We start from the raw sequence: 26,762 nt of genomic DNA on the forward strand, positions 1-26,762 counted from the left end.
TACTTTATTGACAACGATTTATTTGTTACGTATTAAATAATCCTACACGAATGAACACATCTCGTTAAAAAATACTTCGATACAAGAATCTCTCACTTGACACAAAAATATTTATGCACGTATAAAAAGAGTCATGCAATCAATTCCTGTACTTATTTGTGCACAGTCGACTGGTAATTCTTTATAAGTATCTGCATAATAAAATATAATTTGTAAAACACTCTCCGCATTTAAAAAACTAGAGTATACATCAATGCATTTTATCGATGGAAGGAAGATTGCCGGTTAAAATCGATGTATCCGACGGTTCTATCATTACTTGTAAATTTGTATTATAACTTGTACTTGCCAACGATACCTTCTGATCACTGAACGTGACTGCAAATGAGTTCTCATCGATTTCTGGTAAAGGATTCTGTAAAAGTACGAATCGCGTTTGATTGTCAATAAGATCCACTTTAGCTCGATTCATTTGAATCCATGCTTCCTGCAGTACATTATGCTCGGGGCTGATCTTTTTAGATAATCGACGATCTTCCTCGTCTTGAAACTTCTCTGATTCTTGCTGATCGGACTTATTCAGATTTGAATGATGTTTCATATGATCATTTAAATTCTCCTTCTGGTCGAACACCAGATTGCAATGATTGCACTGGTATAGCGTTTCTTTGGCCTTTTTCGTTTTACCTTCGAGCGGATCGTGAATCTTCTGGTGAGCCAATAAATTATATCGTTCCGCGAAACGTTTCCCGCACACCGTGCAACTATAAGGTCTTTCGCCAGTGTGCACTCGCATATGTCTCTTTAAATGCGACGTTGAAAATAATGATAGATCGCATACCTAAAATGGAGTTACTTAAACGTACGGCATAAACTTGATAGACGTTTGCATCTGGTTTATTACTTACGTGACACTTGTAAGACTTTTTCCCGCTGTGCGATAATCTGTGCATATTGTAAGACGTGTGATGGACGAACCTTTTACCGCATAACTCACACTGATAAGGCATTTCGCCGGTATGCATTGGCAAGTGTCTCATAAGAGCTCCTTTCTGTGTGAAGCACTTGTTACAAAAATTACATTGAAACGGATTTATTCCGTTATGCATACCAACGTGTATTTCTAGTGCGTGTTTGTGCTTGTACGCTTGGCCACATTTTTCACACATATATGGCCTCAATGTCGAATGAGTTTTTATGTGTGTCTTCAATTCAGCCGAGGTCTTCCATCTCTTGCCACAAGTAGGACAAGAATACCTTAACTGTTTCACCTCGTACCTCGATAACTTCCCTGAGTTCAAAGTCGTTTCATCAACTTTTGTCACTGCACATTTTCATCATTCGATTAATAAAGAACTTAATTGATAAATAAATGGATGACCGAAAAAGTGTTACCTGCTGTGTTCTCCGTATTCTCTTCCACCTCTGTAACATTTTTGTCTGCTTCTTTCCATTTGAGATCAATAGTTTGTAATCCGTTCTCAGAGAATATGGGATCTGATTTCATAGAGTTCTTCGAATCACTCGTTCTAGAATCTATCAGTGATACAAAACTCCGTTCGTCCACGTGCACGTTTAATGTATAAGGATTTGCTGAGAAGGTACAAAGAAAGCGTTAGTTAATTTAGAAACAAATTTTATATAGATTTACTCATTTAAATACCCCACCTTGCGAAGCACTAGCCACTGTATTATCGTGAATACATTGCTGCTGTATCATCTCCTCAATCGGAGTAGTTTGTAACGTTGTTCTGACTTTCGAGTTCTCATCAGCATCGTTTAATTTCTTTTCTTCTAAAGCTACGTTTGTACTTTTTCGCCTCTCAGTGGCCCGATGGATCTTCAGAATCTCGCAACGTATACTCAGCACAGTCTTCTGAGCCTGCTCTAACATTTCGAACAGATTGTAACATTGTGAACAAATGTAAGGATTCTGCGGTTCGGAGATTGTTATGTGAAGCACTTTCGAGACAAAATTCGCCAGCAGTTCGCCTTGGCGAGGGAACGATGTCGAAAATACGTTTACAGAAGACGAAGCTTCAAGATTTATGTCACAAACCAAACAGAATACGTTGCACATTGACATCGTTTTAAATTAACATTAAGTATACGTAAAAACCTTGAATCGATCAATAAATAATTGTTACGCGTTATTATTTTATAATAAATAATGAACAGAAACGTGACCACTTTATACGGTAACTGTAAATCATTCTTTGATAGTGTATCCGAAACATAACCACCGTATTATTCGATAGCATGACATAGCGATACTAATATTACTCGTTCAGCATATTAATAGTTTATTCAGTTAGTTTTTTATTAAGAGAGTTACAAGCGTTTCAGCTTGGAGACTCGTTCCATTTCGCAAAATTTTCTAATCATTTCGATGCTTGGTACTCAAGCATCTACCGACGCGTTATTTTTACGTTTCCGTGACTCCAAGACACATAAAAGAGACATAAGATTTCCTTTAATATAATTTATTGGTACAAAACATATTTTTTGTTTTACAAATATAAATAAAAACATATAAAATAGTGACTGCATCGTACAATAATTGTTCCTTTGGTCTTCGAGACTAGATTATAATAAATAGAGAAATTATTACAAGTAATTCCAATGTCAGACTGGAAGTCCACTATGATTGTTACAATTTTAATATCTTATCTATGTCAGAGTCGAAATCTGATACTTCCGATATGGATTCTGCCCGTAATGGTTCAGGCATTTTGTTTTTTAAATTACGTGCTGCCGGTTGTGGTACAGAATCGTTCGTCTTTCTCGAATTCGATGCGGTCACTTGCAATTGACTGTCTAAAAAGGAACTGAGACTAGTAGAATTTGCTTCTTCATTCATTTTGTTCTGATTTTCTTTATTTTGCATGTACTTCGAGGTAAAAATAGTTTCAACCGATCCTGCCGGTCTTTGTCTCACTGTATTTAGCTGAAACGAAATAGTCATTGTGCAGTACTGAATTGCAAATAAATTGTACGCTTCGTCTTACCTGTGCTTCCAATTTTCGTGACAATTCCGCGATCTTATCGCTTTGCGTAGTTTTTAATATTATATTACTCGGACTCTTATAATCTTCCGACTGGGATACTAGTTTCCGTTCGTCAGAAATGCTAAACGAATTATGAGAGTAAAATGAGACTGTAATATGTATCAATTATTTTTCCTATAGAACATTAAAAATTTACCTGGAATTATTCCAATTACTTTCATTTAATTCATCTTTCTTTATATCATCGTCTGACGAAGATAAATCCTTAATCTTTTCATTTGTCAAATCGAAAATAACTTTTTTCTTTGTTAAACTACTCGCTGAACCAGATGTAGATTTTAAAACACTTTTATTGTGCTTTGGAGACACGTAAATATTCTGTACCTCCAGTTGCGAACTCGAGTTTTCAATTGTGTTTTGAATAGATTTGTTACTTGTAACATGTCTAGTATTCGGTGTTGCTTTAAATATATCAGAGTCAAGCAAAGATTTCATTGTGTTCAAGGAGTTCCTTCTTGTCGAATACTCTTGAGAGTTCGTCGTGCTTTGCATATCGTCTGAGTATTTGGTCGAATTTGAAGAAACTTGCAATAATCTATCTATCCTTTTGTAACCCTCGGACTTTGTAACTTTTATAGGCAACTCATTTTCGAACGAACCTTTAGTAGAGCGACTACGCTCAGGTGTAGAATGGAACTTATTGGATATTATAGCTTGGGACTTAGAAATGTAATTGTCTGGAATTAAAAATTTCCATATTGTAATCGTTTTTTAAAGAAATATCATTGAGATATGAAAAATAGAAATTACCAGATCTCTTTTGATCGTATTCTTTCACCGCCGTTGGTTTCACGTTCGTTATTCTATGTGAAGGAGATCGCTTTGACTCTTTAGTGTCTCCTACTGGCTTTCCTTTTTGAGATATTTTATTGAGAACATCCTCAATAATTTTTAATTTAATCTGATGATATCTCGGCGATTTCTGAAAAGAATTAGTTAAATCGCGTTACAGAATCGCATGTAATAAAACAGCGTACTACGTCTTTGTACTTACTCTTGCAGCTAGTTTGTGATGATGTTTTAAAATATCTATTTTTTGCTTAAAAGTTGCTCTCGGTATTCCCTGCCACTCGGGATCTATTCCGAGATCTCTCAATTTCTGTTCGAACGCTTCGATTAAACTGGCTCGTAACTTTTTATAATACAAATTACGATCTATTGACTTAATCGCCCTGAACCGAGGCGGCGAACTCGTTTTACTTTCGGTGTCCGAATCAGAAACAGATGATTCTAAATTCGAGAGAATGAGATTGTTTTCTAAAGACTCCGTATTTTTAGTATTTTTTATATCGGACACGAACTCATTAAATTCGTTCGTATTATAGGTATCATCTAGTTTACTATTAGATTCATTTAAATCAGTTTTCACAGTCGAGTTATTGTGCTTCGTGTAAATGTAGTTTTTTTCTTTCTCCGATACTGAGTCCGAATCTGTTACATCGCTCGAACTATAATATTCCAAAGCTTCCTTAACGCTGGTCTTACGTTCAAATTGTGGGTTCTTCGCGTTCTTTTTATTTGCACTATTAGATTTACCCTTTGAATTCGATACGTGTATAGTTTTTAATTGATCTCCCGTTGTTAATGGGAACACGTTATTTGATAAATTCGAGCTTCCCGTAATATATGCCGTACTAGTAACATCGTTAATATGTTCAACCTTTACATCTATACAATCCTCTTCTTTAGAAGTTTTTGGATCAGACTCTTTTCCGGATCGACCATATTTCTCCTGAGAATTATCTTCGAAACTTTTATTCCTTTCATTTAATTGGGAAACATTCATTTCGTGCGATAGAGAATGCAATTGTTTGCTTTGTTCGATTAAAATTTTCGATTGATCCGCAGTTTGACGTTCTAAATCGCTAACTTTCGCTTCGTATTTCGCTCTCATATCGTCGGCTGTTCGTTGCGTCAATTTCAATTCCGTAGTAAGTCTCTCAACATCTTTATAATGTTGCTTTTCCAAATGTTCCAACTTCGACATCCAATAATTTTCCTGAGCATGCAACTTCGCGTTCACACTCTCTATGTCTGGGGTGAGCTGTAAAATAGAGGATAAATACCCATTTCATGTACAGATAATTCCACTCACCTTTTCAAACAGTTGATCCTTCAATTTTTGGAATTCTCTTTCTTGTTGACTTATCAACGTTTGTACGCTTGATTCAGGGGGACGGTCATGCATAATCTTCTCTTTCTGTCTTAAATTCTATAGAGATATTCATGTATCATTAGTCTCGATACTTAATTGAAGAAGAAAGCGTTCCTTATACATACATGAATTTCATCATAAAGCATACTCCTCAAATTCTTGATTTCTTCCTGATACCCTTTGTATTCCGCATGATTTTCTGATTTATTGTTAACTTGCCTAGAATTATCAATTTCATTTTCACCCTGCCTCCCATCATAGTCCAACGTTTTCTTTTCAACTTTCTCAGACTCGTTCCTGATCACTCTTTCCGTCTCGTTCAATCTCTCCTTGAGATTCTTTATTTCGTTGTTTAATCGTTCAGTCTCAGTTCTATAATGATCGTGCACAGGGGAGGGTGGCACATACAGATCCGTGACATATGCATGACGGCGTATAATGTGAGCATTGACAAACGTAGGAGATATAAAAGTCTTTGGACAATGCGGGCACTAGAAGAAGAAATAGAAATAACGTACAATTTAGAGTTGAAAAGGAAACTCTAAGCAACAGTATATTACAGTTTAATTACTTTATAGATTTCACCGTTACAATCTCCAAACTTAGTCTCTAACAATTTACTTCTTTCTTTCATCTTCTCCTTCATGTGCTTCACTACCCCTTCCAAGGTAGTTATCTCCTTTTTCAATTTAACGTTTTCTTCTATTTTAAATCTGAGCTCATCCTTTAATATGACTACGCTATGATCTAGATACTGCTTACAATATAATAAATATTCGACTGCCAGTTGTGCAAGACGGAATAGTTTCACGAAATTAGGATCTAAGATTTTGACATCGTATTCACTCTCTAAACAATAATCGATCACGTTATTTATATTGTCGTCGATGGAATGAAAATCTCTGTCTCTTATGATTCGATCGATATCTATGTTAGCTGAAAGTACAAGAATTAATTAAATCTATCATTCATGTACACAGCTTCAAAGGAGACACAGAATTACGTACTTATACGATTCCAATCGACTCGGACTCTGGATCTATGCATATTGAAATAAAATCCAGATTCTTTAGCCAATTTTGGGAAATCGTGGCACCATTTAGTACCGATGCGAAATGAAAATGCCATTATTCTTATTTGTAAATCTGTTTTACATGTATTTATACATTATTTCTTTAAGTAACTTTAAAGCTAAGAATAGGAAATATTAAAAAAAACAGTAAACGAAAACTGCGTCGTTATTACGACATTATTGTGCGTTTCTATCTACAAATAATTAATTCTACTATGAGAAAATATGATAACTATACTTATTCTTTTTATTATTATGCATTCCGAAGGTTAGAGGAAAACGTAAATAAACTTTGACAGATGTATGTACACATGTATATATAGTAACAGGGAGGGACAATAAAGATCATGAACATGAACCTGAAGGACGGTGCATGAGTGTGGGTAAGAGGGTGAAATTTCAAAGACGGAAGGGGGAAGCAAGCTCTAAGGGTGACCCCTGGTGGTGCACCCAAAGGTGCACCCTACAGTCAATGTAAGAAAGAATAGTAGATTTTTCTCTCTGACAGTAGGTACGAAACTTGTCTTGGAGGATAATTGAATCGCTCATTTAGAAAAAATATATATATATTTCATCATAGTTGGATATTTTATAAACTCACAATATTTAACTTTATTATACAAAAAGTAGTAACCAGCTTATCACTTACAATTAGAATTTAATTAAAAATAATTAAACTTATCACTTACAATTAGAATCTTATGTAAACCTTGCGCCGAGCGACTTTCGAGTCTTTGTCTGATTGTCACTCGACGACCGTAAAGGAGACTTGAAATCTAACGAAACTCGCTTGGAGCTAGTAATCACTATTGGAGATAAACCAGGCGCTTCATCGCTATTCCTTAATCTTTCAAGTCGTTTTTGTATAGCAGGAGACTTTGCAGGTCGATCACTCAATAAGCTTCGCTCTGCAAAGTCTTGCGACACCTGATTCGTGAAGCGTTTAACACTATCGTTCAACGGAGATCTATTGAAATTATTTCCATCCGATAGTCTACTCGGTGGTCTCTTCTGTTTTACTTCTTCCAAAATCTCTGCCGCACAAGTACTTACGTACGAGTCGATGTCCTTTAAAAATATAATCATTATTGGCGTGATATATTATACGAACCATTTATTATTTAGTACTTTATTTACCATTATTGAACGTTTTAAATCTTGGAAGGGTTGTTGGAGGTAGTTCGGTCGGGGATTGCCCGTAAAAGTGGTTCGTTCGGTACAGTATGATACAGGTATACTCCATGGAGTAACACGTCGCCACTCTAAATTAGTACAAGCGACTAATTTGCCCACGCTTAGCACTTCCGCGTACCCGAAAGAAGATATTCCTTGCCAAAATAATATCGATAAGTACGAAGATTGCGAATCCGATCGCGGGCATGCCAAATGCACAGCTTCGAAATTTTTAAAACCCTGTAGAATTAAGATAAACAATTAGAGCGGTGCTTGCATCTCAATTATACGTATTCATAAGAATTACTTACATAGGGTTCGGTTCCAATAGAAACGATGACACCTATCGTGTCAAATTCTCCATACGCTGGTGCGAAATGTGATTTATCTATATCGCCTAACAGTGTACATGTTCTTTGAAAGAAATTCACATTGGGAATGTCTATCTGTTTGAACGACGAGCCCCGATTTGCAGTCAATTGCAGCTCGGTACTTCTATTACAATGAGTAACATTGAATGACGATTAGAACCAGATGGGAAATATAAAAAAAATAGTACCTTCTCTTCGCGGGCATCAAGTTACTCACTGAAACGTGAGTTCCTTCTTTTAAAATGTCCAGCACCTCTTCGCTGGGAGACCAGATCTGCAGATCGGCAATGGTCTCGTCCTCGACAACACGGACTTTTAAAACGGGCGTTACTTGTCGCGGTGGAGGCAAACTTTCCTGTAAACGAGATTCCAACTTCATACGGAATTGTTCCTCCTTTTTGTGACAGTCATTTTGAACTTGTTCGAACTCTTGTTTCGAATAGAACTCCTCTTTAGACAGTCTCTCGCGACTCTTCTTCCACTCGTATGCTGCTAACTCTATACTATCTGCTTGCGAATCAATTTTACTTTCTCCAGCGTGAAAATACTTCTCGTGAAATGAGTCTATCATCGCAGCACGCTTCTTCTCGTAAGCATTATTAGCTTTTTCTTCGCATCTGTCGTTTCGATAAATAGATTCGTTCGACGATATTTTCTCGTGATATAACATCGGATACACTCTTACGACAGTTACTTTAATTTTTCCAATTAATCCACCGGCTATGTCAATCGTGTTTAGTTTAATATCAAATGGCCCGGAGGGTACTACATAGCCCAGTTTCATATTCCATTTAGCTCTTCTCGTCGAATTAGTATGTATTTTTAAACATACACTGTCTGGAACTTCCAATGGTGCGAAGCCTTGATCGCAGTTTTGTAGTACGGAGCCGTACATTAATAGTTTTGTACCTTCTTTTACTTTACCGGATGCTATGTGCCTCATCATTGCTAAATCGATCGAAGCTTGAACACTGTACCATCCATCTGTCAGTATTAACTTTATGGATCGATCATCACGTTCTGTAATCGACGAGACGCATAAGACCATTCGTTTGGTCGAAGCATCATCTTTCTCCAAGATTCTTCTCAAAGCTGGTCTTTGAAATCTATCGATTTCCCGATAGTAACGATATTTTAGCTGCATCATTACTTGGTTTGGAGTCAATCCCCTTGGTAATACGACAGAACCAAATTTCATTCGGTCCATAGACGCCAATTTCCATACAATCCACTTATAATGATTTTCTACCCATCCAGTAGGAACTAAGTTCGGGTCCACGCCTGGACTCGCGAGGAAGGCTCTCTTGATTTCTGTTATCCCTGCATAGCCGTTCTCGTCCACAATTAGTAACGCATCGTCTTCCATTTTGATACCATCAACATTGTTTTGCACGAAATCTTGCCCATAAAACTCTCCACATGCAAACTTGTATTCTATTGCGTTATCAGCTGTTAGATCGAAAATTTCAGACGGTAATTTTCGTTCAATAAGCTCGTCGTATGAGCATGGAACGGGTTCGTTTCCTTCACTGAGCTCATGCCAGCTAATACGATTCTTAGAATTAATTTGCTTATGGAAATATAATTTACTGATCGTTGGCTTGGGCTTGTTTATCCGTTTTGATTTGATTTTCATATCTTGTTCTAAAGCAAGATCCGAACGTCTTGCTGATATAGTTATAGATTGATTTATAAACTCCATCAATAATGGTGAATCACCAAATTCAATAGAATCCGAAGTTTCACAATGATTTTTATGTTGTGTTAAGTCTTGTTTCTCTGTTGAGTATTCATTTTCCTTATTTGTCTCCTTTGTCATATCATTATTTGATTTCCCTTCGTCTGTACATATAGAGTTCTCTTTATTTTGAACTCTCTTCCTTCCTCTATTTTTTCTTCTATGAGATTTAAGCTGACTTCCCATTATAGGACTGCATGGAACAACGTCAGTATTTTCATTTTCTACTATTTCTTTGGGTTTCACCCACTGTCCATCTGAATTTTCTTCATCATCTAAGAGTGCACTGGTACTAGCTTCAACTTCATGTGTTATTAACCAGCTATCAACTACTTCATTATTGTTTGTCCTACGATTACAATCTTTGGTATTGTTGCATTGATTCTCTCCCTCTTTCAAAATTTCTCTCGAGTTGTCACAGACAATTACAGGAATTGGGTATTCATTGCTAAACCGTAGTTTCTTGAACTGATTTTGTCTCGTCCTTATATTTAATGTAACTTGATTATCAGGATCGATTTTTCGTTTTTGTAACGGTTTAAACAATGCAAGACCACCTCCAAGATTTCGTGAAACTTCGTCCAGGGCAGTAGCAGAACCAAACGAGAATTCATTTTCACTCTTGGTAACTGTGAATGTTTTTTGATTTCTAAGTGGTTGAGGTGTATTGACTCTCTCTTTAGCTTTATGTATTCCCTCATCAGTTTCTGTAGATACTTCATCATAAGTTTTATATGCTTTTTTTAAACTTTCATCAGATATCTTGATTGGACTACCGCTGGCAGTAGCAAAAGCAAATGAAAATTCGTTTTTACTCTTGGGAACTATGGACGATTGTTGATTTACAACTGGTTGAGGTGTAGCAACTCTATCTTTGGCTTTATGTGTTCCTTCATCAATTTCTGTAGATACTTCATCATAAGTTTTATATGCCTTTTTTAAACTTCTGTCAGATACCTTGATTGGACTGCCGCTGGCAGTAGCAAAAGCAAATGAAAATTCTTTTTTATTTTTGGGAACTGTGGACGACTGTTGATTTACAACTGGTTGCGGTGTAGCAACTCTATCTTTGGCTTTATGTGTTCCCTCGTCAATTTCTGTAGATACTTCATTATAAGTTTTATATGCCTTTTTTAAACTGTTGGTAGATATCTTGATCGGACTGCCACTGGCAGTAGCAAAACCAAATGAAAGTTCATTTTTATTCTTGATAACTGTGGATGTCTTTTGATTTACAATTGATTGAGGTGTACCAACTCTATCTTTTACTTTATGTGTACCCTCATCGGTTTCTTTAGATACTTCATTATAAGTTTTATATGCTTTTTTTAAACTTTCGTTAGATACTTTAAGTAGACTGCCACTGGCAGTAGCAAAACCAAATGGGAGTTCATCTGTCAAACTCATAGAGTTTACAGATGCTTCAGTCTTATCATCAGTTTTATGTGTTTCTTGATAGTTATCAGATTCTTTATTTATATCATCAAAAAGTTTCTCTGCCCTCGACAAAGCCTGCTGGGATAATTTAATCACACCACCACGTGCAGTCTTGAACTGATTGTTAAGATTCATATCGGCTGAGTTTCTATTATAAACTGTAGAAGTTCTTTTATTAAACAGACCTACGTATGGATAAAATCGGCATTAGAACTTGCGGAAAATTAAAAATACATTTCCATGCGGATTCTGGTCACAACTTTTAGAAACACAAACATACTTATGTATATGTAGTTAAAGGTAGCACAGGTGGCGTTGGAAAAGCTTTATTTTCAATGGGAACTTTTACTGAAAATATTTTTATTGTCAGAAGAAGGATTCGCGAATTGCATCCTCTTAATAGAGTCTTTAGTTTCCTAAATGAAGTATCGACTTTAATTGCACTTCGTTTCTCACCTACTTGTAAGAATGGCGTTCGTTGGTGTAGGTACACACGTTGCCATTGCCGATGATCCACAGCAGTGACAAAACAAGCGATCTAGAAATCTAGACACGTTTTTACACCGCGTGTGACTTGCCCGGGAGATCGAGCAGTTCACATTTTTTACCGAATTAACATGAGATTTAAAACTTACACGGGAATCACCTGGTCCGTCTTGGAGCTCACGGGCCTCCTGGAGGACGAGGATTCTCGTGTCTACTTTGAAAAGTTTAGAAAGCACATTGGCCTGCACCCGTTTCACATGACAAACTTAAATGCCGCGCTGAATGAAATTCTGAGCTCGAATTTGAATTCCTACGATCACGAGTACGTATATATATCCTAGACGAGTTCAATGACACAGGTTTTATCAAGAACTCGTATGTAGACACCAGTTCACCTTTCTGTGGTTATGGTCACAACTTCCTACTTTTTCAGTATTCAAGGGTTTCTGTTGGCATACAAGAATCCCAAACTATTGACACCATTAGGAGACGTATTTTATGACACCTGCTTCATTCATGTCGACATCGAAGCAGACTTTTATGTATTTAGACCAGAAGTAGGCTGTACGTTAAGAGGTAAACCACTTTGCCGTAACACAGTTTTGAAATTGCTTACTCGATGTTAAGGAATAGAGGTTTGTAGGAATTGTAAATAAAAAGGGATTAGATCACATTGGCCTGCTTGTGCACAAAGCATTCAATGTTTCAATACCGAAACTGGATGATGAGGAGAATTGGCCAGGTGATAATGTTGAAATTGGTCAAGAAGTACGATGCGTAGTGAAGCTTCTTGATTTCACTAGCAAGTTACCATTCATTCGTGGTGTCCTGGATCCAGAGTTAGTGTACTTTAAGATTTCATTTCTATTCAGTTTTGAGTTCATAAATTCATAAGAGTTCCTCTGTGTTTCAGTGAATATTTACGTGGCTGTAGACTAACACCAAAGAGCGTCAATAAAAGAAAGAAAGCCGAAAAGTCGGTTAATAAAGTTACAGACAAGAGTGCTAAGAAGCATACGCATTTCGCAACCGATTCCGAAGGAAGCTCCAACGACCAAGGAAAAGAACAAGTTGTACAACGCAAGAAATCGAAAAGAAAATCGGAGCAAGAGGAGCCAGTGGACCATACCGACGAACCAAATGAGAAAAAGAAAAAGAAGAGTAAGAAACACGATAAGAAAGTTAAGGAACCGAACGAATCTACGACTCGAGTAAAGCTGGAGACTGCGTATAATTCGGTAAATGGTGACTTAATGAGTACAGAAGAAACAGAAGAATCTACTAGTTCGGGAATTGAAGTTAAAAAAAAGATCAGAGCTCGAAATTCCCGAGGTAGTATAGATAACGACGGTAGTGAATCAAGGATTGATGTAAAAAGTGAAATTAAGACAAAGATCAAAGTTCAGAGTTCGCAGAGCAGCGTAGATGAAGATAACGATGACAGAAATTCTATAAAGCGTTCATCGAAGAAGATCTCGAAAACATTGTCTAGCGTAGATTCTAAAGATAGCATTAGGAATATAAAATTCGAACCACGTGCAGTTGATAATGATGTAGAAGTTACAGAAGAAAACATAGTCGAGAGAAAACCAAAGATAAAGCTAAGTTCTTTGGAACAAAATCGTTTCGTTGACGTCGATGGCTCTCCAGCAGATTTTAGGACGGAGAAAAATCGAAAAAGTTCGAAGAAAATAAAGAGGGAGTTATTTAGCGACATAGACGTTCACGATTTAAGCGATAGTGTGCAAGGGACTCCGAAAAAACGACATAAAAAGGATAAATTGAAATCGGAGGTTTCGGAGAGTGAAGCTGGAAACTCGAATGTCGACGAAGCTTCGATAAAGAAAGGTTCGAGAAAATCTAACGGATTAGATTTCGAACACACGTCTCGGTATATAAAAATTAAGAAGGAAACAGTGACGAGTAGCACTGAAAATATTGCGGACGAGGATGTGAACGATCGTGCGGTAGAAGAAACCGAGGAAGCCACTCCAACTAAGAAGAAATCGAAGAAGCATTCAAGAACAATTCCGATAGATACGAGAAACATTAAAGTAGAACCTGGATTCCAAGACGTTATAGTTAAAGTGGAACCGAATGACGATTACGAAGAAAACACACACGTAGACCAAGTTACTGAGAATGTATCAAAAAGTAATTCTAAGAAAAAACATCGAACCCACGTGGATGACGTCGCCGATGATAATATAATAAATGCAGAGAATAACGTTAAACAATCGAAAAAGACGAAGAGGAAAACAATGGACGAAACAGATTTGAATAACAGTGATATCAATCTTCGTAGTCCTGAGAAGAAGAAGAAGAGACACAGTAAAAGTTCATCGAATAAAGAGGAGTCGGGGGACAGGGAGTCGGGCGTTGAGCCGTCGTTCGATTTTAGAGACGTTAAGATTAAAAAAGAAAGGTTTACGGACAGTTGAAATAAGGGTATTCAACACAAGTGAATATGTATATAAAATTGATTTTATTTTCCTATAGTAGTATTCGTACATATTTTTCATGTCGCTGAGATACTTCAAAGATTGTACTATATCCTGCATTTTCATAAATCAAAGTATAAACCACGACCCCTCGATCGTATGAGGATTAAATTTTATATCTGACAAAGCGAATCACTGTATGTAAATATTTCCAAATAATATTGTGAAGTATCGGAGAATGCTTCAAACAAATGCATCGAACATTATTGTATTGCATTAAATGATAACGCTCGTAGAGCACGTGTTGCGATAGAAACTACTGAGAAATGAAAATCATGTTTATTAAAAAATACATATAAATTTATCTTTTACATCTCATTCATTTGGTACTCCATTTTTTATTAGAATCCTAAAAGATCCTACTCATCATTCCTTATTTTTGTAAAAGCAATAATCTGTTTATTCTGGAAAATTTACAATGAAAAATTTTATACAAAAACAATTACATCTTAAGAATCTATGCTTAACGGTGTGACCAAACATCATTTCCCTATTCGGTAACATTTATTTTTCAAGTACCATTTATACTGTATTGTATGATAATATATATTTATTTACATATACACGCTTTATGTACATTATTCTTTTGTAACATGCGCATCTTATCGTTTTTGCACCTATTCGATCGTTTCGTCAAGCTGCATCGTCAATTCCACGTTTCGGCACAGAATTCAAACGTAATACGCGTTAAAAGAAAACGTGAAATAATTCCGTAAAAATAGAACAAAGTTCAGGACATTACCTTGGCTTGTTAAATCAAACCTCTGGTCTCGCTATATTTACAAGTAATTAAACGTTCCTCAAAATGCGAACGAAAGAACTTTTAGTATTGTCACAGGACACCCAGTGTTTCTGACATCTTATACTCGAATTAATTCATCACAGCATACGCTGATGGCATTGATTGACGGTCCTAATCGCTGTATATGATTCGATTATGGAATCGTGTAATTGTTGCGAAAAAGGGATGCCAGTTGACGAACGTACCGTTCGTTAATCACTAGAAAAATCAGCCCCTGTTCGAAGATGTCGAGTGGCTCACGAGCGAATGTTCGTCAAGCGAAATCCCTTAAATAATAGGTATGGCATACGGAGACCGATTCTGTGGTTCCTTACAATTTAATTAGGTACGCTTTGCTTTAGTATCACGCGTTTTTCTATGAGAATACACATTATTTACACGCAACGTTGATTTATCGCTAAAAAGAAAAGACAACGCGCAGGAACTTGGACCCTGACACTTGCGGTACCATTCGTTCCTCGACATTTAATAAAACACTTGAGCGATTCTCCGGATTGGTCTCGCATCGAGTGCCACGACAAAACATTTATACTGATTTACTCCGTGTAAAACGTTTCAAATACATTTATTTACAGTGTTCGTTCACGCTACTGGACATGTTTATTGTGCGCGTCGCTTTTAAGTAATTCTATGGCCAGATCGAAATTCAAACTTGAGAGTTGAACGTAGATAATTAAATTCCTTTATTCCCAATAAATATCTCCAGTAGTGTAGCGTGTAGCTCCTTGTATTATGAACGGTCGGTGTGCAATGAATATATACATATAAATACCCACGTCTTTTGAAAACTTTCGTCAAGGATGAAAATAACTGGAAGTTGATCCATAGATCGCGATATGAAATAAAAACTGACGCTTGATGTTATCATGCGAATATTGAGCGAGAATTCAAAATTGACTTCTAAACGATCAATTAATCAATGAAGAAATCTAGCTGAGTAATAGACGAAATAGAATTGAAGCCATTATCTCGTACAAAACATCGCGGATCATTGATCTAGGATGATATAAAAAAAGAAATACGTCTGATTCTTACTTCGTCGCGGAACATCATCCTGAAACGTTTCGATCGGACTCCCTCCCTCGTTTCCATCGAAAAGCGAATAGAAAACTACGAACTTAATAGTAAATTAACTGCTCTGTACGTTTGATGTTCCAGCGTTGATCACAGAAATGATATACAACTATAAAACTTAAATAACGTCCGATGATTAACATGTCCTCTGGACAGCACCGTTTCAGCACCAATGATATCTGTCTTGTCTTCGTTTCGTTCGAAACAGAACCGAGGAAATGGTAACACTAAAAGTAGCGCCGGTTAAAACGTACACAGCTGATGAGAACTGATCGAGTACTCAACGCGAAACAACGAAACGAGTTTGAAAACTTGATCATCACTTATATAGAAAGTATAATTATGTACACGCACACGTTCGGCTCTCGAAAACGTTTGGCACTCCGAAAGTTCAGTTCGACTTGCCGGTTGACAGAATTAAAATGTACTATGGAAGCGGCCAGGGTAAGCCGGAAAAGTCCACGGGGCCGCCCAGGCCGGCGTCTGCCTCTAGGAGGCTCATTATCACCGCCATCGCTGCCTCGTCATTGCCATCCGACGGCACGGGGTTCGGCGACTCGTTAATCGTCGTACCACCGATCATGTCCATCACGTCCTCGTCCGGTGACGCTCCTACAAAATCGGGGACTTTATGTTATGCGCAACAGTCTTCCGTCTGATTGCGAGGGTGTTACCGCGAGATCTACTTGTACTACTGAAACGTTATGCCAAAAAGTACGAATGTTATTGTCACGGGCTTGATTGCTGGATGTTCGAACCTCTGTAAATGAATTTATTACTGACAAGCTCGCGGGATAGTTACTGATAGAACGAACTTCCTTTGCCCGATCTCGCTCAGAGAAAATGTACAGAATCACGAATTTTCGCCCGGTCCACTTTTTCTCTGAACGATCTCGTTTTCTTTCTTTTTTTTTTTTATAAATCCGGCAATCACACTACACACCAAGAAACGACTCCTTAGAGACAGTAATAGCTATGACCTTGGTCGTTCGCGATGCTGTTCAGCTGCAAGTTGTTTGTTAAGTGGTTGTACGTTGGCGTGGGATTACTGCTGCTATTGTTGCTGCCCCTGGCTGGCTGCACCACGTCCTGCACTCCTTCGGGGGACGCGGTGGTCGTAATCTGTGACTTGACACGATAACAAAATGTCGTGATAAGATTATCCCCGCGGCAGTTAAAAATGTATTTGCCATAAAGTCTTGGTAAAAAATATTCTCGTTTGACGTAAGGGGATCTTTTTGGAATTTTCATAGTCATAACTACCTCGGTATTTAGCAAGGAAGATTCTGCTCCTAACCCGGGACTGCTACCGGAAGAGGAATCTTCACCGCGCCTTTGAAGATCCAGAACCTCTTCCGCGATCTGTCGTCCGATTTTACTTACCTCTACGTGACTTGAGATCAATCTTTCTAATCCACCATTACCTGAAATTATTTTCATGGAATAGAGACGATTTGACGAGACACCGAGATCCCTGCGAATCATTTCTTTCAAGATATCCAAGTCGAAATTAATAACGTAACTCGAATTGTCTTAAAGTGTTTATAAGCCCCATTGATTCTAAGTTTGATTGTCAGAAGCTAAAGTGTTCCCTCGATTTACACTGAACATTATCCTCTAGCAGAATTCCATACGAAACAAACACTCATGCGGAAAAAAAATTGGAATAGGCAACAAGGTTTATACTTTATTATTTCACACAAGGAGAAGCGATTCTTATACATATAATTTTCAAACGTATTTGCTGACATCTTGAAAACACGGTGATCTCTTCCTCGGTTCGTTAGGGAAGAAGGAGGTAGAATATGTATATTCTTATCAACGGAAGTAATGCATTGAAATGACTAATCATTTTGCGTTCCTTCAGAAATATCCGACTGCAACCATTATTTATCGGTGTATTGTGTAAATCGAGGATTAAATTGTATATCGTTACAACCATGAGAAAGATACGATGAAATTGTTGTGGCACTCACTTTGCGCAAAGTAGTCGTAGTTGCTCTGAACACTGGAATCCTCAGATCTGTTCCCGCTGTTCGTGACCGACCGCGAGTCACAGCTGAGAACAATTATTATTATTTTTTTTTATTAATCGAATTACGTTTACGAGATACGAGTCGTCGAAACTTACGAAGTAACGGAGTTCTTAGCTATCAGGTATTCGATATCTTTGGTCCACGGGTTTCTGAAGGACTTCCATTCGGACTGGAGCTTCACGAAGTTCGCGCCTTTGGTTCTAAACCTGTATATCTGAACAAACACGCGAAGCTCGTTGCAATATTCGTACGTAATTCCGTGGGTAAATTATATATTACTCGAATTTACACAAGAGTATGTTTAATTCTAAAAACTGCAGTTACGATCAATGTAAATTGTGGCTGGCTCACCTGCGTGGTGACACTCTCGGATGCCTGAAGAGCAGCCTTATGAGATTCCGCCAGATGAGGAATATCATCGTGGTGATAATATTCGTACATACTCGTACCTAGTAACTCTTGCGGTAGAAAACCTAATACTAACGTGGCCCTGTGAACGTTTCATTCATGTCATTCGCAATGGAAAATCGGTATTCGGCTCTGTATTAAAGATTACGGAAGGGACGTTAACCTTTGGTCGATGAAAAGAAATTTTCCGTCCATCGCGTGCCGCGAGACGAACTTTATGGGTCTCAGGCGCGGTTTTTTAGGCAAGGACGTCGGCATCGTTGACTGAAGTCGACCGACTGCTACCAAACACGACAAATTGCAAGCCTCCCCGTCCCCGTCACCCTCCTGTTCCTCGAGGTCGATTTTAGCAGGCGCCCACGACTTTAGATACCCCGTACACTGAATCACACAGTACTTCCAGTCTGTGCGAATAAAATTCAGTTTACTGAGGCTACTTGAAAAGCGATCGAACAAGCTCCTACGTTTCAAGGAGTTCTTCACAAGGCTTTTGAAATATAACGCATACGTTATTATCTCCGTAGCATGGTTCCCAATGCGAATAGTCAACGCCTCCGTACGTTGTTACGCATTACGTTCTACAGTTCTTAATAATTATGAGTAACCACCTTTTTGATACCTCGCGACTCTTTAATGATCACGATTAGTCAATTGCTACTTGCTAAATACCATCATCTGCGTTCGAGCGAGATAGCTCCTTCAAGGATAAGTGAAATAATACTTTGCGTGAGTTGATAAATACTTCATTATTTCTCCACGACGTACTTAAATAACGTTTTCCAGAACATTAAAGTGAAAAATAGTTCGAAGATATAGTTCGTATAGGCAGAAATTACTACTCACCGACGTTCTGTTGCTTTTTCCGTCGGTGGCACCCGCTGGTGGTGTCGGCCTCTTCTTTCACTTGCAGCTCGCCGCAACGAACCCCGTCGACTTTCCGTTTCATCCTGCAGAAAAACGATCTCCGCGCACCGGGACACAGCCTCGACACTCCCTGGGGCACGTCAGTTTTCACCGGTAACATCGCTGAAACAATATTCGACCGATCTTTCCCATACCCGCGATTCTACGTTTCATCCGACAGAATTATTGGAACAGAATTTTCAGAAACGCTTTGCCATTTCGCGTCGGCAACGAGGCGCGTCGATATCAAAAAGATTTTCGCACGGTCCCCCGGGAGGAATGGCACGCGACCGTTCCGCATACTTGCAACCGAATCGGCTTTCACGGGAGAGACTCCAAAGAACCTCTCAAAGACTCTTTCTCTGGCTCGAAAATATTACAACACGTTTTTAATTTTGTTTCGAATTCCAACGTGTGAACCGGTTTACGCAACGTTCACAAATTAGATCGGTGACAAGGTACGTCAAACGACAATAGAGAGTGAATGAGCTGTAACGGTCGGCGCGTAGTCATAAAAGTTTTACAGCTGTCTAAACATCTATATTCTCGCGATTGTCCGCGTTCGAGTATCGCCAGACGAAAAGAAAACGATCTTTAGGGCATTGACGTGACGTTAACGCGAGCTGTGGGCGCGTTAATAGCGCGCGTATGCAATCTCTTCTCTGGCCGAGCGTCACGGTTATGCAATTAATCTTGTTCCACCGTAATGTGTAATATGTAACCGAGGTCGTGTCTTCCTCGGAGAAACCCGAGGCTCAGGACTTTGTACAAATCGTCCTTTTTATCTCGATCCGTCACGCGAATGAAGTCCATGAAGCGAAGGAAAATTCATCGCACATGAGAAGTCGCCGGTTCAAAGAAATCCTACTTAAGAAATCATCTCCTGAAGCTATGATTTTCCTAGTAAAAACCATTTATCCTAGCGAGCGTTAATCAATAATCCAGGAGTCACGATAAACAGGATCGTTGGTAAACGTGGCCGCGTAACACCGACCAATTACCGCACTCGCTCGATCAAACGGAACGAGATGGATGACCGTTGCTCGCATGTCGGTCGAATACAAATCTCGCAATTACTAGTATTCTTGTCGCCCGCTACCATTAGAACGAACAGCTTCGACGCATGATCAATTAGCCGTCAAGAGGTGTCGGTAGACCCTAAACGCTGTTCCCCCGATGTATCCTCGAGTTTATTAATTCCGTCGCAACAAGTGTCGATGATTAACGATCGTGGGACCGCGAGTACTTTAAACCGTGTCCGAGGAGATTCCGCGGCTCGTAGCCAGTCCTGTCACCCTTGCCGTTCGACGAGCCTCGTTTTGCAAGCGTCTCATCTCCTCCAGTGCTAATTCGAAGATGTTTATCGACGCGTAGACGCCGTCGAACGGCTGACATTTATCAGTACGCGCCGCGAAACCGGCTGAAGGAACGTCGAACGGTGTCATAATTAATTGGACAGCCGTCGTAACGAGTCTCGAACAGGATCGTTCGTTCTTCTTTACGAACTGTATAAACCAAAGTAAATTCTCTACTTACTTTTGGCGTCTATTAATCGTTCACGTGGACTGAGATCTGAAGAGGACAGCTGCTCCTTGACTTTAGCTACGTCTTTCGGATGGAGGATATCGAACCAACTTTGACCCAACAGGTCACCCTGTACAATTATGGTGTGTTTATTTATACCAGTCTCATTTTCTCCATCGAATATAGACTAAAAGGGAAACTGACTTCGTTACTATCGTTACGACACAGATATCTATTTTACGTTAAAGGGATCGTGAGATTTATTTTAATACCGCATTGTGTTCTATTCCAGGAACCGGACGAAATTTATTTTACGGCCAGCGTTCAATTATAAGTGTATCGGGGGCGAAAGGATACCTGAGAATAATTGAGTGTCTGCAGGACAGACTCGGATACGTAGAGAATTCTTCCACGATCGCACCCCACCGCGAAGACAAAGCCCTCCGCAGCCTGAAATAAGAGAAGGCGTCTTCGATTACGTCACCTGGATCAAATATTAATTATCGTGATTATGCAATTGACGGTCATCGTTCGATCGCATACGTTTTCTTTAATTATTTGAATAATTATTGAAATACACTTGACGCTTCTAAATCAGTTCGATTGTTCGATCATTTCATTGAACGCATTTACTTCAACCATTTTCTCAACACTTCCTCGTGTTTAAACGTTTTCGTTTAACATTCCACGATCTAAATCAGGCGACGTGATTTGAATAACCAGTCTCAATATTTTCTCAGTTTATCAATCAGATGACATCCGTCGTGTTTCAAAGTAAAAGTGGCGTAGTAAAAGTCAATGGGAGAACAGGTTTCCCAAGTGGATCACCGGGATCTGGCTGAGGCTCATCTCGTGAAAATCGAACGCATGTAAACTTACAGGCTTAAGTATACACGTGCAGGTACATAACTTAGAGGCGTACCGACGTTGATCAATGCTGTTGCGCGGGACCGAATAGATATATCGTTGCAGGCTTCGCGAATACCGATTACGCAACGGCGAACGCACTTAGGCCGGCTCCGACTCTTTACCTGCCAAAGAGATTGACGATACACCTATAAACATTGACGCGCCGCTGCTCTCGCGTTATCGCGATCGTTGGACAAGGATCCATCGCGCGAGGGTAACGAGACGAAGTTACAAGTTTCAGTATTGGCCCACTTGATTCTAATCAACTGTCCCTCGAGTAATCTGGTTCCGGGATTTCTTCTCGCTCGCTGGCAAACAGTTCTCGATCGACGCGTTGGATAAAATGGTTTAAAAGGGAAACAACTGACTCATACATTTTGCAGTTTTTATCGATCAAATACTTGGCACTATATCGATGAAGATTTATTTTCAATTCAACGATAAAAAATATTATAATATGAATCGATGAATGTTATGCGAGGTAATAACTAGTTGTATAATATTCCTCGAGAAGGTGTTATGATGGCCACAATATGCTAATGCCAGATAGTATCTGTCTAATTGTTCATAACGTTGGATGCTAGTAAAGCTGGAAGAAGTTCGTCGACAAAAATGTTTATATGAAAAGCCAATTTTCTTCAAGCACTCGCTGTCTAATAAATTTAACCTTTGATGTTCAAAGATATTTTGTACCTAATGAAACTATTTAAATAATTTTCATTTGGATATTAATATGTCAAACGTGAACTGTTTCTTATTTGCATAATCCGTAATAGAGACAACGTCATCAATCCTGACATTGAAAATTCATTTAATAAAGCTGTCGGAATTTCTCTAATAGCGTGCTGATTTATCGCTCGATCGGGGCTAATGAACGAAAGTGAAGGATCGCTTTTACTGCATCGTTTCTCATAATTAGAAATGCGTTAGCAGCGCGAGAGAACGTTCCAAGGAGGCGAGTCGAAAACCGAACGCTAGATCCTAGTCGTCAAGGATCCTGGGTTTACAGTTAACGTCTGTCACACGGTGGAAATGTTAATTTAGCCGCGAACCGGATACCGGTATCGGCACTGCCGCGGCAGTAATAAACGTGAAGCAATTCACAATGAAAGTTTCAGTAGATAATAATGGAGCCGGGAGTAGTAGATCTGAGCTGGTATGCCGGGTGTGGTCACTCGCTCGAATATTCAGTCGAGCGGCCGGAGCAAAGGAAAGTCCCGATAAAAGATAAAACTTCTCTTACGTACGAGCGTGTGTGCATGCATCTATGTACGTATGCAAGCGACAATGAAAAATCCCACCGACACGGGCTATCTGTGCTCAGTCGCGTGACGGAATCTAGAGTGAAAAGGAACTCCGGTCGTTCGGTTCTGCTCATTCTTAAACGTTCGGTGGATCGTTTCTGCACGAGACTCCACGTTTACGCAATTATTTTTTTGTTAATTCAAATATTTCCGAAATACCATAAGAAAGAACATCAATGCAGGCATCGAGGTTCTTTAAATAATAATTCATCGTTCGTTTAATATTATATATGAACGCTTTAGTACAGTTTTATTCGGATACTAGATTTATATTAATAATAAAGTTTTATATCACAAAGTATGAATTCAACGCGAGGTACCAGCCGAGTCGGTGGACAAGTAATAAAAATAGCGAGATAACTTCAGAAAAATAAGGCGAAGCTTTCGTCTTACAATTAACTCTGCGAAATATTAATAAAAATCTTCGTATGCGCGATGTACTCTTGAATTTTCTATAGAAACAGACGAAGTCTCGTTGCAAGCATTCGTTCCCCCAAATAGATCTAATCCGAGATCTGACTCGTCCCATTAGACCAAAATTCCTTACGAACCAAGTTGAACGAGGCTCTTGTTTCTTCGATCTCCTTTCGTATTTAATGATTATTCCATTATCTCCCCAATGACGAAAACGATTCGTCACCTTGCCACCTGGCTATAGCCGATATTGAGCAAAACCGCGAAACCGTCGCTTGCTACCTTGAAATAAGTGCTAATTTCCTAAACGTGAAAAACTAACTATTGATTAAAATATTCCCAAGGCCAGTTATTACTCTAAATTACGTAAACGGCGTGCAAGTCATTCATAGATAACATCTTCTTTTTCTATTAACAACACGTACGTAGTGTGCACTGTTACTGATAGGGAACGTATACTTAAAAGTCTGCTTATACTTTTCTACTCTGACTCTTTCCTGTGGTCGAAAGGAACTTCATGTACTTCTTTATTGAACTTTACGAGGCTTCACCGTCGTTAGCCTGCGGATTTTATTAACATAATATAAAAGAATGAGAATCGTGATCGAAGGAATTTCTCCCTTTTAAACGAACGTTGCCTTTATGAGTTTTACAGAAATCGTCGACGAGATGAAAATCGTTCGATGATGCGATTAAGTGAATATTAATCGTCGGATCAGAAGCCTGATCGAGGTAAACGGTGCGACGGGTATATTATTATCAAACGGCGTCGCGTAATTGCAGATCTACATGCTTCGGGCCCTTCTCTTTCACCCGTCACGAGACCAATCGCTGTGAAAAATGTGTAGCACGCCGGAGAAAGGTTAGCCACGGCTATTACGCTACAGCCGGTACGATTGCAAAACTCGAGTATCTGGGTATTAGTATGTACATACGTACGTATACAGTAGGTTACAAGCGGCGAGTAAAAAACGCGTCGCTACCAATTAAAGGATTAATGAGTGGTAGCTTTATAACGCGATCAAGCCGGCCATGGGAAAACGAATTATCCGTCCATCGGTCGGGATTGAGATTCGACTTATTAACGCTTGCCGTCTAGCGTAGATCTTATAATCGTGTAAGAACCAAGATTTATAGCGAGAAATTGTTTTACTATGTGAAAAAGTCACGAGCGACCGTCAAAGACACCGTGTCTCGAGTCGAACTGTATTCGGAATTACGCAACTGGACTCTGAAATACCAGGAAGTCTTGTACCAGAATGGTATGCACAATCGTTTCTGCTATCTGGTTTCCCGAATACGGAATCGGTAATGGCGTATAATCTTCGAATCGGCCGCGTTTAAGTGATAGCTACCTGCGTATCTCTTGCCTCCTTTCGCAATCTTAATAAGACTATCAACCGCAACGCACGTTATGTCATTCCCTATCGATTATCCGGGCTTTTTCTAGAACGGTGACATTTTAAAATACCTGGGGAATAAATTCGTGGTGCGATTCAGAGATTCGATAAGACTCACTTGAAGTATCAGCGTCTTTAATTCCTGATCGCTGAGGAACGCCGGCTTGTAGTGGCCCTCCGTATACGAGGTGACGGCTCCGAGGATCGTTTTCAAGTGTTGTACGGCCATACGGAGTACGGTAAGCTTGTCGAGCTTGCGGGACATCGCGTGGCACATCGGCACCATCGCCGACAGCTCCGTGATGTACGTGTTCATCTTGTCCCTCCGCCTCTTCTCGATCTCGCTGTGGTTCTGTCTGTAAAACAGTGCATAGAGACCATCCTAAATTTTAAATATTCCTTTTCACGATTCTGACGTGTTCATGAGTAAAGCGACTCGAGACATTCGCTGACACGATGATATCGGAACACTTGTAATATCATCCCCAAAACGCTAACTGCGTTCTCCATTTTCTAATCGTATTACATTCGAAGAAACGACCATCGAACCAAGAAATTTAAATTATTTTATCATTTCGTTAGTTTCTCCTTCTGTGGTATAAAAGTGAATCGTGACCGATCGAAGTTCGAGATCTCCTCTTCTCGGCCACGTCCTCTGCTGTCCGTCTCGCGGTGAATCGATTATAAAAGGCGATTCAGCTAATAAACGACGCTTTTGTCAGCGAACGTCGGTGATTTGTCTGCGAGGAATTCGCATTCATATCCCGTGGCGATCAATTGCCCGGGCGGAAGTCTCGAGAAACCAGTTTCGGTTTACAAAGCGGACCACGACTCGTTGTAGGAATTCGCTAGAAACCCGGCTGTCCTAACGTCCGCGTAATCGAACATTTTCATATACCAAGTGTAACACTTGATCGTCGATCGAGGTAACGAATTCACTATTGTTTTTTAGCAATGAGTAATTTGCATCGCACAGAGTATTACTCTCGTTCCGAATAGGTAATACTTCTGCATGTAACAGTGACGTTGCTTCGCGTTCGAAATCACAGGTTTACATACACCGATTAAATAAACCTTGAGACTCCCGAAGATAACGATTGCTGTTTATTTAGATCGATAAAATTATTTAAAAAATTGAACAGGAGTATTATATCCGGCGATATCCTCTGAAATATTTCTCGAATTATGCATTCGCCATGGAAGGAAAATATTTCAGCTCGCGATTAAGTCATCATCGAGATTCTGAGATGTTGAGGGTGTGTAAAATAAACGGTCTGACTTTTTCACCGGCGTTCATAATCTCCGTTGCCGCTGATTGGATTAATGACGTCGCCGATGAAGCCGAAGGAAAGAATCGAGGTGGGTCAAGGTGGCACTTACCTTGGCAATACCTGACATAATACCACGTAACCGGCGTCCAAGTGCAAGCTTTGAGCCACAGTGCGGTTTCTCGCGGCGCACCGCGTTATCGCATTTTTCCCATTAAAGTAAAACACTTTCACCGAGACACACGGTACGAAATCGTCGATCGAGAGTCAATAAATCACCGTGTAACACCGATTCGAATCAGATCCCTAATCCTAAGATTTATAGGCGCGCAGTACTTTTCATGGATCATACATTATTGACTCGTTTCACTTACTTTTTGCTGTCGTCGTTTGTGCGAACAGACTTGGCATCGTCCCCCGTGTCGTCCAACAGATCACTGCCGTCGCTGAAACAGAGAGAGAAACGGTCCATGCGAAACGATTGCTTTAATCACTGTTAAATATACTTGGGAATTGTTATTAGTTATTATACGGAGTTAAGTAGTACGAGTCAATGATAGGAGAAGGCAGGGATCCCTGTGGGTTAAGGATGTATTGGCTATACAATCAATCCCAAAAGTTTATGTACCTTAGAAAAACGCATTTCCTATAATTAAAAAGAAATCAGACGTCGGAAGAATAATGTTAATAATAAATAGCTACGTGCTAAAAAGTATAGA

The 26,762-nt window shown here is 39.2% G+C and overlaps 5 protein-coding genes across 17 annotated transcripts in view; 1 reads left to right on the forward strand and 4 right to left on the reverse strand.

Moving 5' to 3' along the window:
* On the reverse strand, window positions 1-2,469 carry LOC108630657 (zinc finger protein 436-like). 4 transcript variants are annotated; one of them, XM_026818204.1, is made up of 5 exons: window positions 1,669-2,465; window positions 1,396-1,593; window positions 909-1,324; window positions 350-841; window positions 1-191 (listed from the first exon to the last, which is right to left on the reverse strand). In XM_026818204.1, exons 1-5 carry the CDS (start codon window positions 2,084-2,086, stop codon window positions 153-155), a joined length of 1,563 nt encoding a protein of 520 aa, XP_026674005.1. In that variant the 5' UTR covers window positions 2,087-2,465; the 3' UTR covers window positions 1-152. The 4 variants fall into 4 exon arrangements, with proteins under 4 accessions (XP_026674005.1, XP_026674006.1, XP_026674004.1 ...); XM_026818205.1 differs by having other exon boundaries at window positions 359-841; window positions 1,669-2,464; XM_026818203.1 differs by having other exon boundaries at window positions 1-841; window positions 909-1,291; window positions 1,669-2,469.
* A 50-nt stretch (window positions 2,470-2,519) lies between these two features.
* DZIP1 (DAZ interacting zinc finger protein 1) lies at window positions 2,520-6,662 on the reverse strand. Of its 2 annotated transcripts, XM_026818188.1 has the most exons (10): window positions 6,534-6,662; window positions 6,231-6,368; window positions 5,795-6,159; window positions 5,349-5,714; window positions 5,164-5,280; window positions 4,063-5,112; window positions 3,819-3,990; window positions 3,205-3,745; window positions 3,009-3,129; window positions 2,520-2,947 (listed from the first exon to the last, which is right to left on the reverse strand). In XM_026818188.1, the coding sequence occupies exons 2-10, from the start codon at window positions 6,349-6,351 to the stop codon at window positions 2,651-2,653; spliced, it is 3,150 nt and encodes a 1,049-aa protein (XP_026673989.1). In that variant the 5' UTR covers window positions 6,352-6,368; window positions 6,534-6,662; the 3' UTR covers window positions 2,520-2,650. The 2 variants fall into 2 exon arrangements, with proteins under 2 accessions (XP_026673989.1, XP_026673990.1); XM_026818189.1 differs by lacking the exons at window positions 6,231-6,368; window positions 6,534-6,662 and having other exon boundaries at window positions 5,795-5,902; window positions 5,986-6,071.
* A 263-nt stretch (window positions 6,663-6,925) lies between these two features.
* LOC108630653 (breast cancer type 2 susceptibility protein homolog) lies at window positions 6,926-11,549 on the reverse strand. 4 transcript variants are annotated; one of them, XM_026818184.1, is made up of 6 exons: window positions 11,471-11,549; window positions 11,295-11,362; window positions 8,028-11,199; window positions 7,780-7,963; window positions 7,433-7,708; window positions 6,926-7,363 (listed from the first exon to the last, which is right to left on the reverse strand). In XM_026818184.1, the coding sequence occupies exons 3-6, from the start codon at window positions 11,147-11,149 to the stop codon at window positions 6,995-6,997; spliced, it is 3,951 nt and encodes a 1,316-aa protein (XP_026673985.1). In that variant the 5' UTR covers window positions 11,150-11,199; window positions 11,295-11,362; window positions 11,471-11,549; the 3' UTR covers window positions 6,926-6,994. The 4 variants fall into 4 exon arrangements, with proteins under 4 accessions (XP_026673985.1, XP_017889554.1, XP_026673986.1 ...); XM_018034065.2 differs by having other exon boundaries at window positions 11,475-11,536; XM_026818185.1 differs by lacking the exon at window positions 11,295-11,362 and having other exon boundaries at window positions 11,471-11,475.
* Window positions 11,288-14,319, forward strand: Polr1F (RNA polymerase I subunit F). The gene is made up of 4 exons (XM_018034070.2): window positions 11,288-11,822; window positions 11,934-12,076; window positions 12,144-12,339; window positions 12,414-14,319. Exons 1-4 carry the CDS (start codon window positions 11,632-11,634, stop codon window positions 13,939-13,941), a joined length of 2,058 nt encoding a protein of 685 aa, XP_017889559.1. The 5' UTR covers window positions 11,288-11,631; the 3' UTR covers window positions 13,942-14,319.
* A 55-nt stretch (window positions 14,320-14,374) lies between these two features.
* Window positions 14,375-26,762, reverse strand: part of cyc (basic helix-loop-helix ARNT-like protein cyc) — a 22,996-nt gene continuing 10,608 nt past the window's right edge. For 3 of the 6 annotated variants that reach the window (XM_026818193.1, XM_018034068.2, XM_026818191.1), the window contains 12 exons: window positions 26,418-26,489; window positions 24,894-25,131; window positions 21,106-21,198; window positions 20,761-20,878; window positions 19,165-19,347; window positions 18,485-18,725; window positions 18,265-18,403; window positions 18,009-18,127; window positions 17,854-17,936; window positions 17,141-17,301; window positions 16,858-17,005; window positions 14,375-16,489 (listed from right to left, as the gene is read on the reverse strand). In XM_026818193.1, the coding sequence (XP_026673994.1) occupies window positions 16,305-16,489; window positions 16,858-17,005; window positions 17,141-17,301; window positions 17,854-17,936; window positions 18,009-18,127; window positions 18,265-18,403; window positions 18,485-18,725; window positions 19,165-19,347; window positions 20,761-20,878; window positions 21,106-21,198; window positions 24,894-25,131; window positions 26,418-26,489 (1,780 nt within the window). In that variant the 3' untranslated portion in view covers window positions 14,375-16,304. Of the gene's footprint in view, window positions 16,490-16,820; window positions 17,006-17,140; window positions 17,302-17,544; window positions 17,755-17,853; window positions 17,937-18,008; window positions 18,128-18,264; window positions 18,404-18,484; window positions 18,726-19,164; window positions 19,348-20,760; window positions 20,879-21,105; window positions 21,199-24,893; window positions 25,132-26,417; window positions 26,490-26,762 lie in introns of those variants that run through there. The other 3 variants (XR_003389853.1, XM_026818192.1, XM_026818194.1) reach the window with 3 other exon arrangements.

Source organism: Ceratina calcarata, unplaced genomic scaffold (assembly GCF_001652005.2).
Source record: "Ceratina calcarata isolate Rehan_Ccalc_2016 unplaced genomic scaffold, ASM165200v1 scaffold78.2, whole genome shotgun sequence".
Taxonomy (NCBI): Eukaryota; Metazoa; Arthropoda; class Insecta; order Hymenoptera; family Apidae; genus Ceratina; species Ceratina calcarata.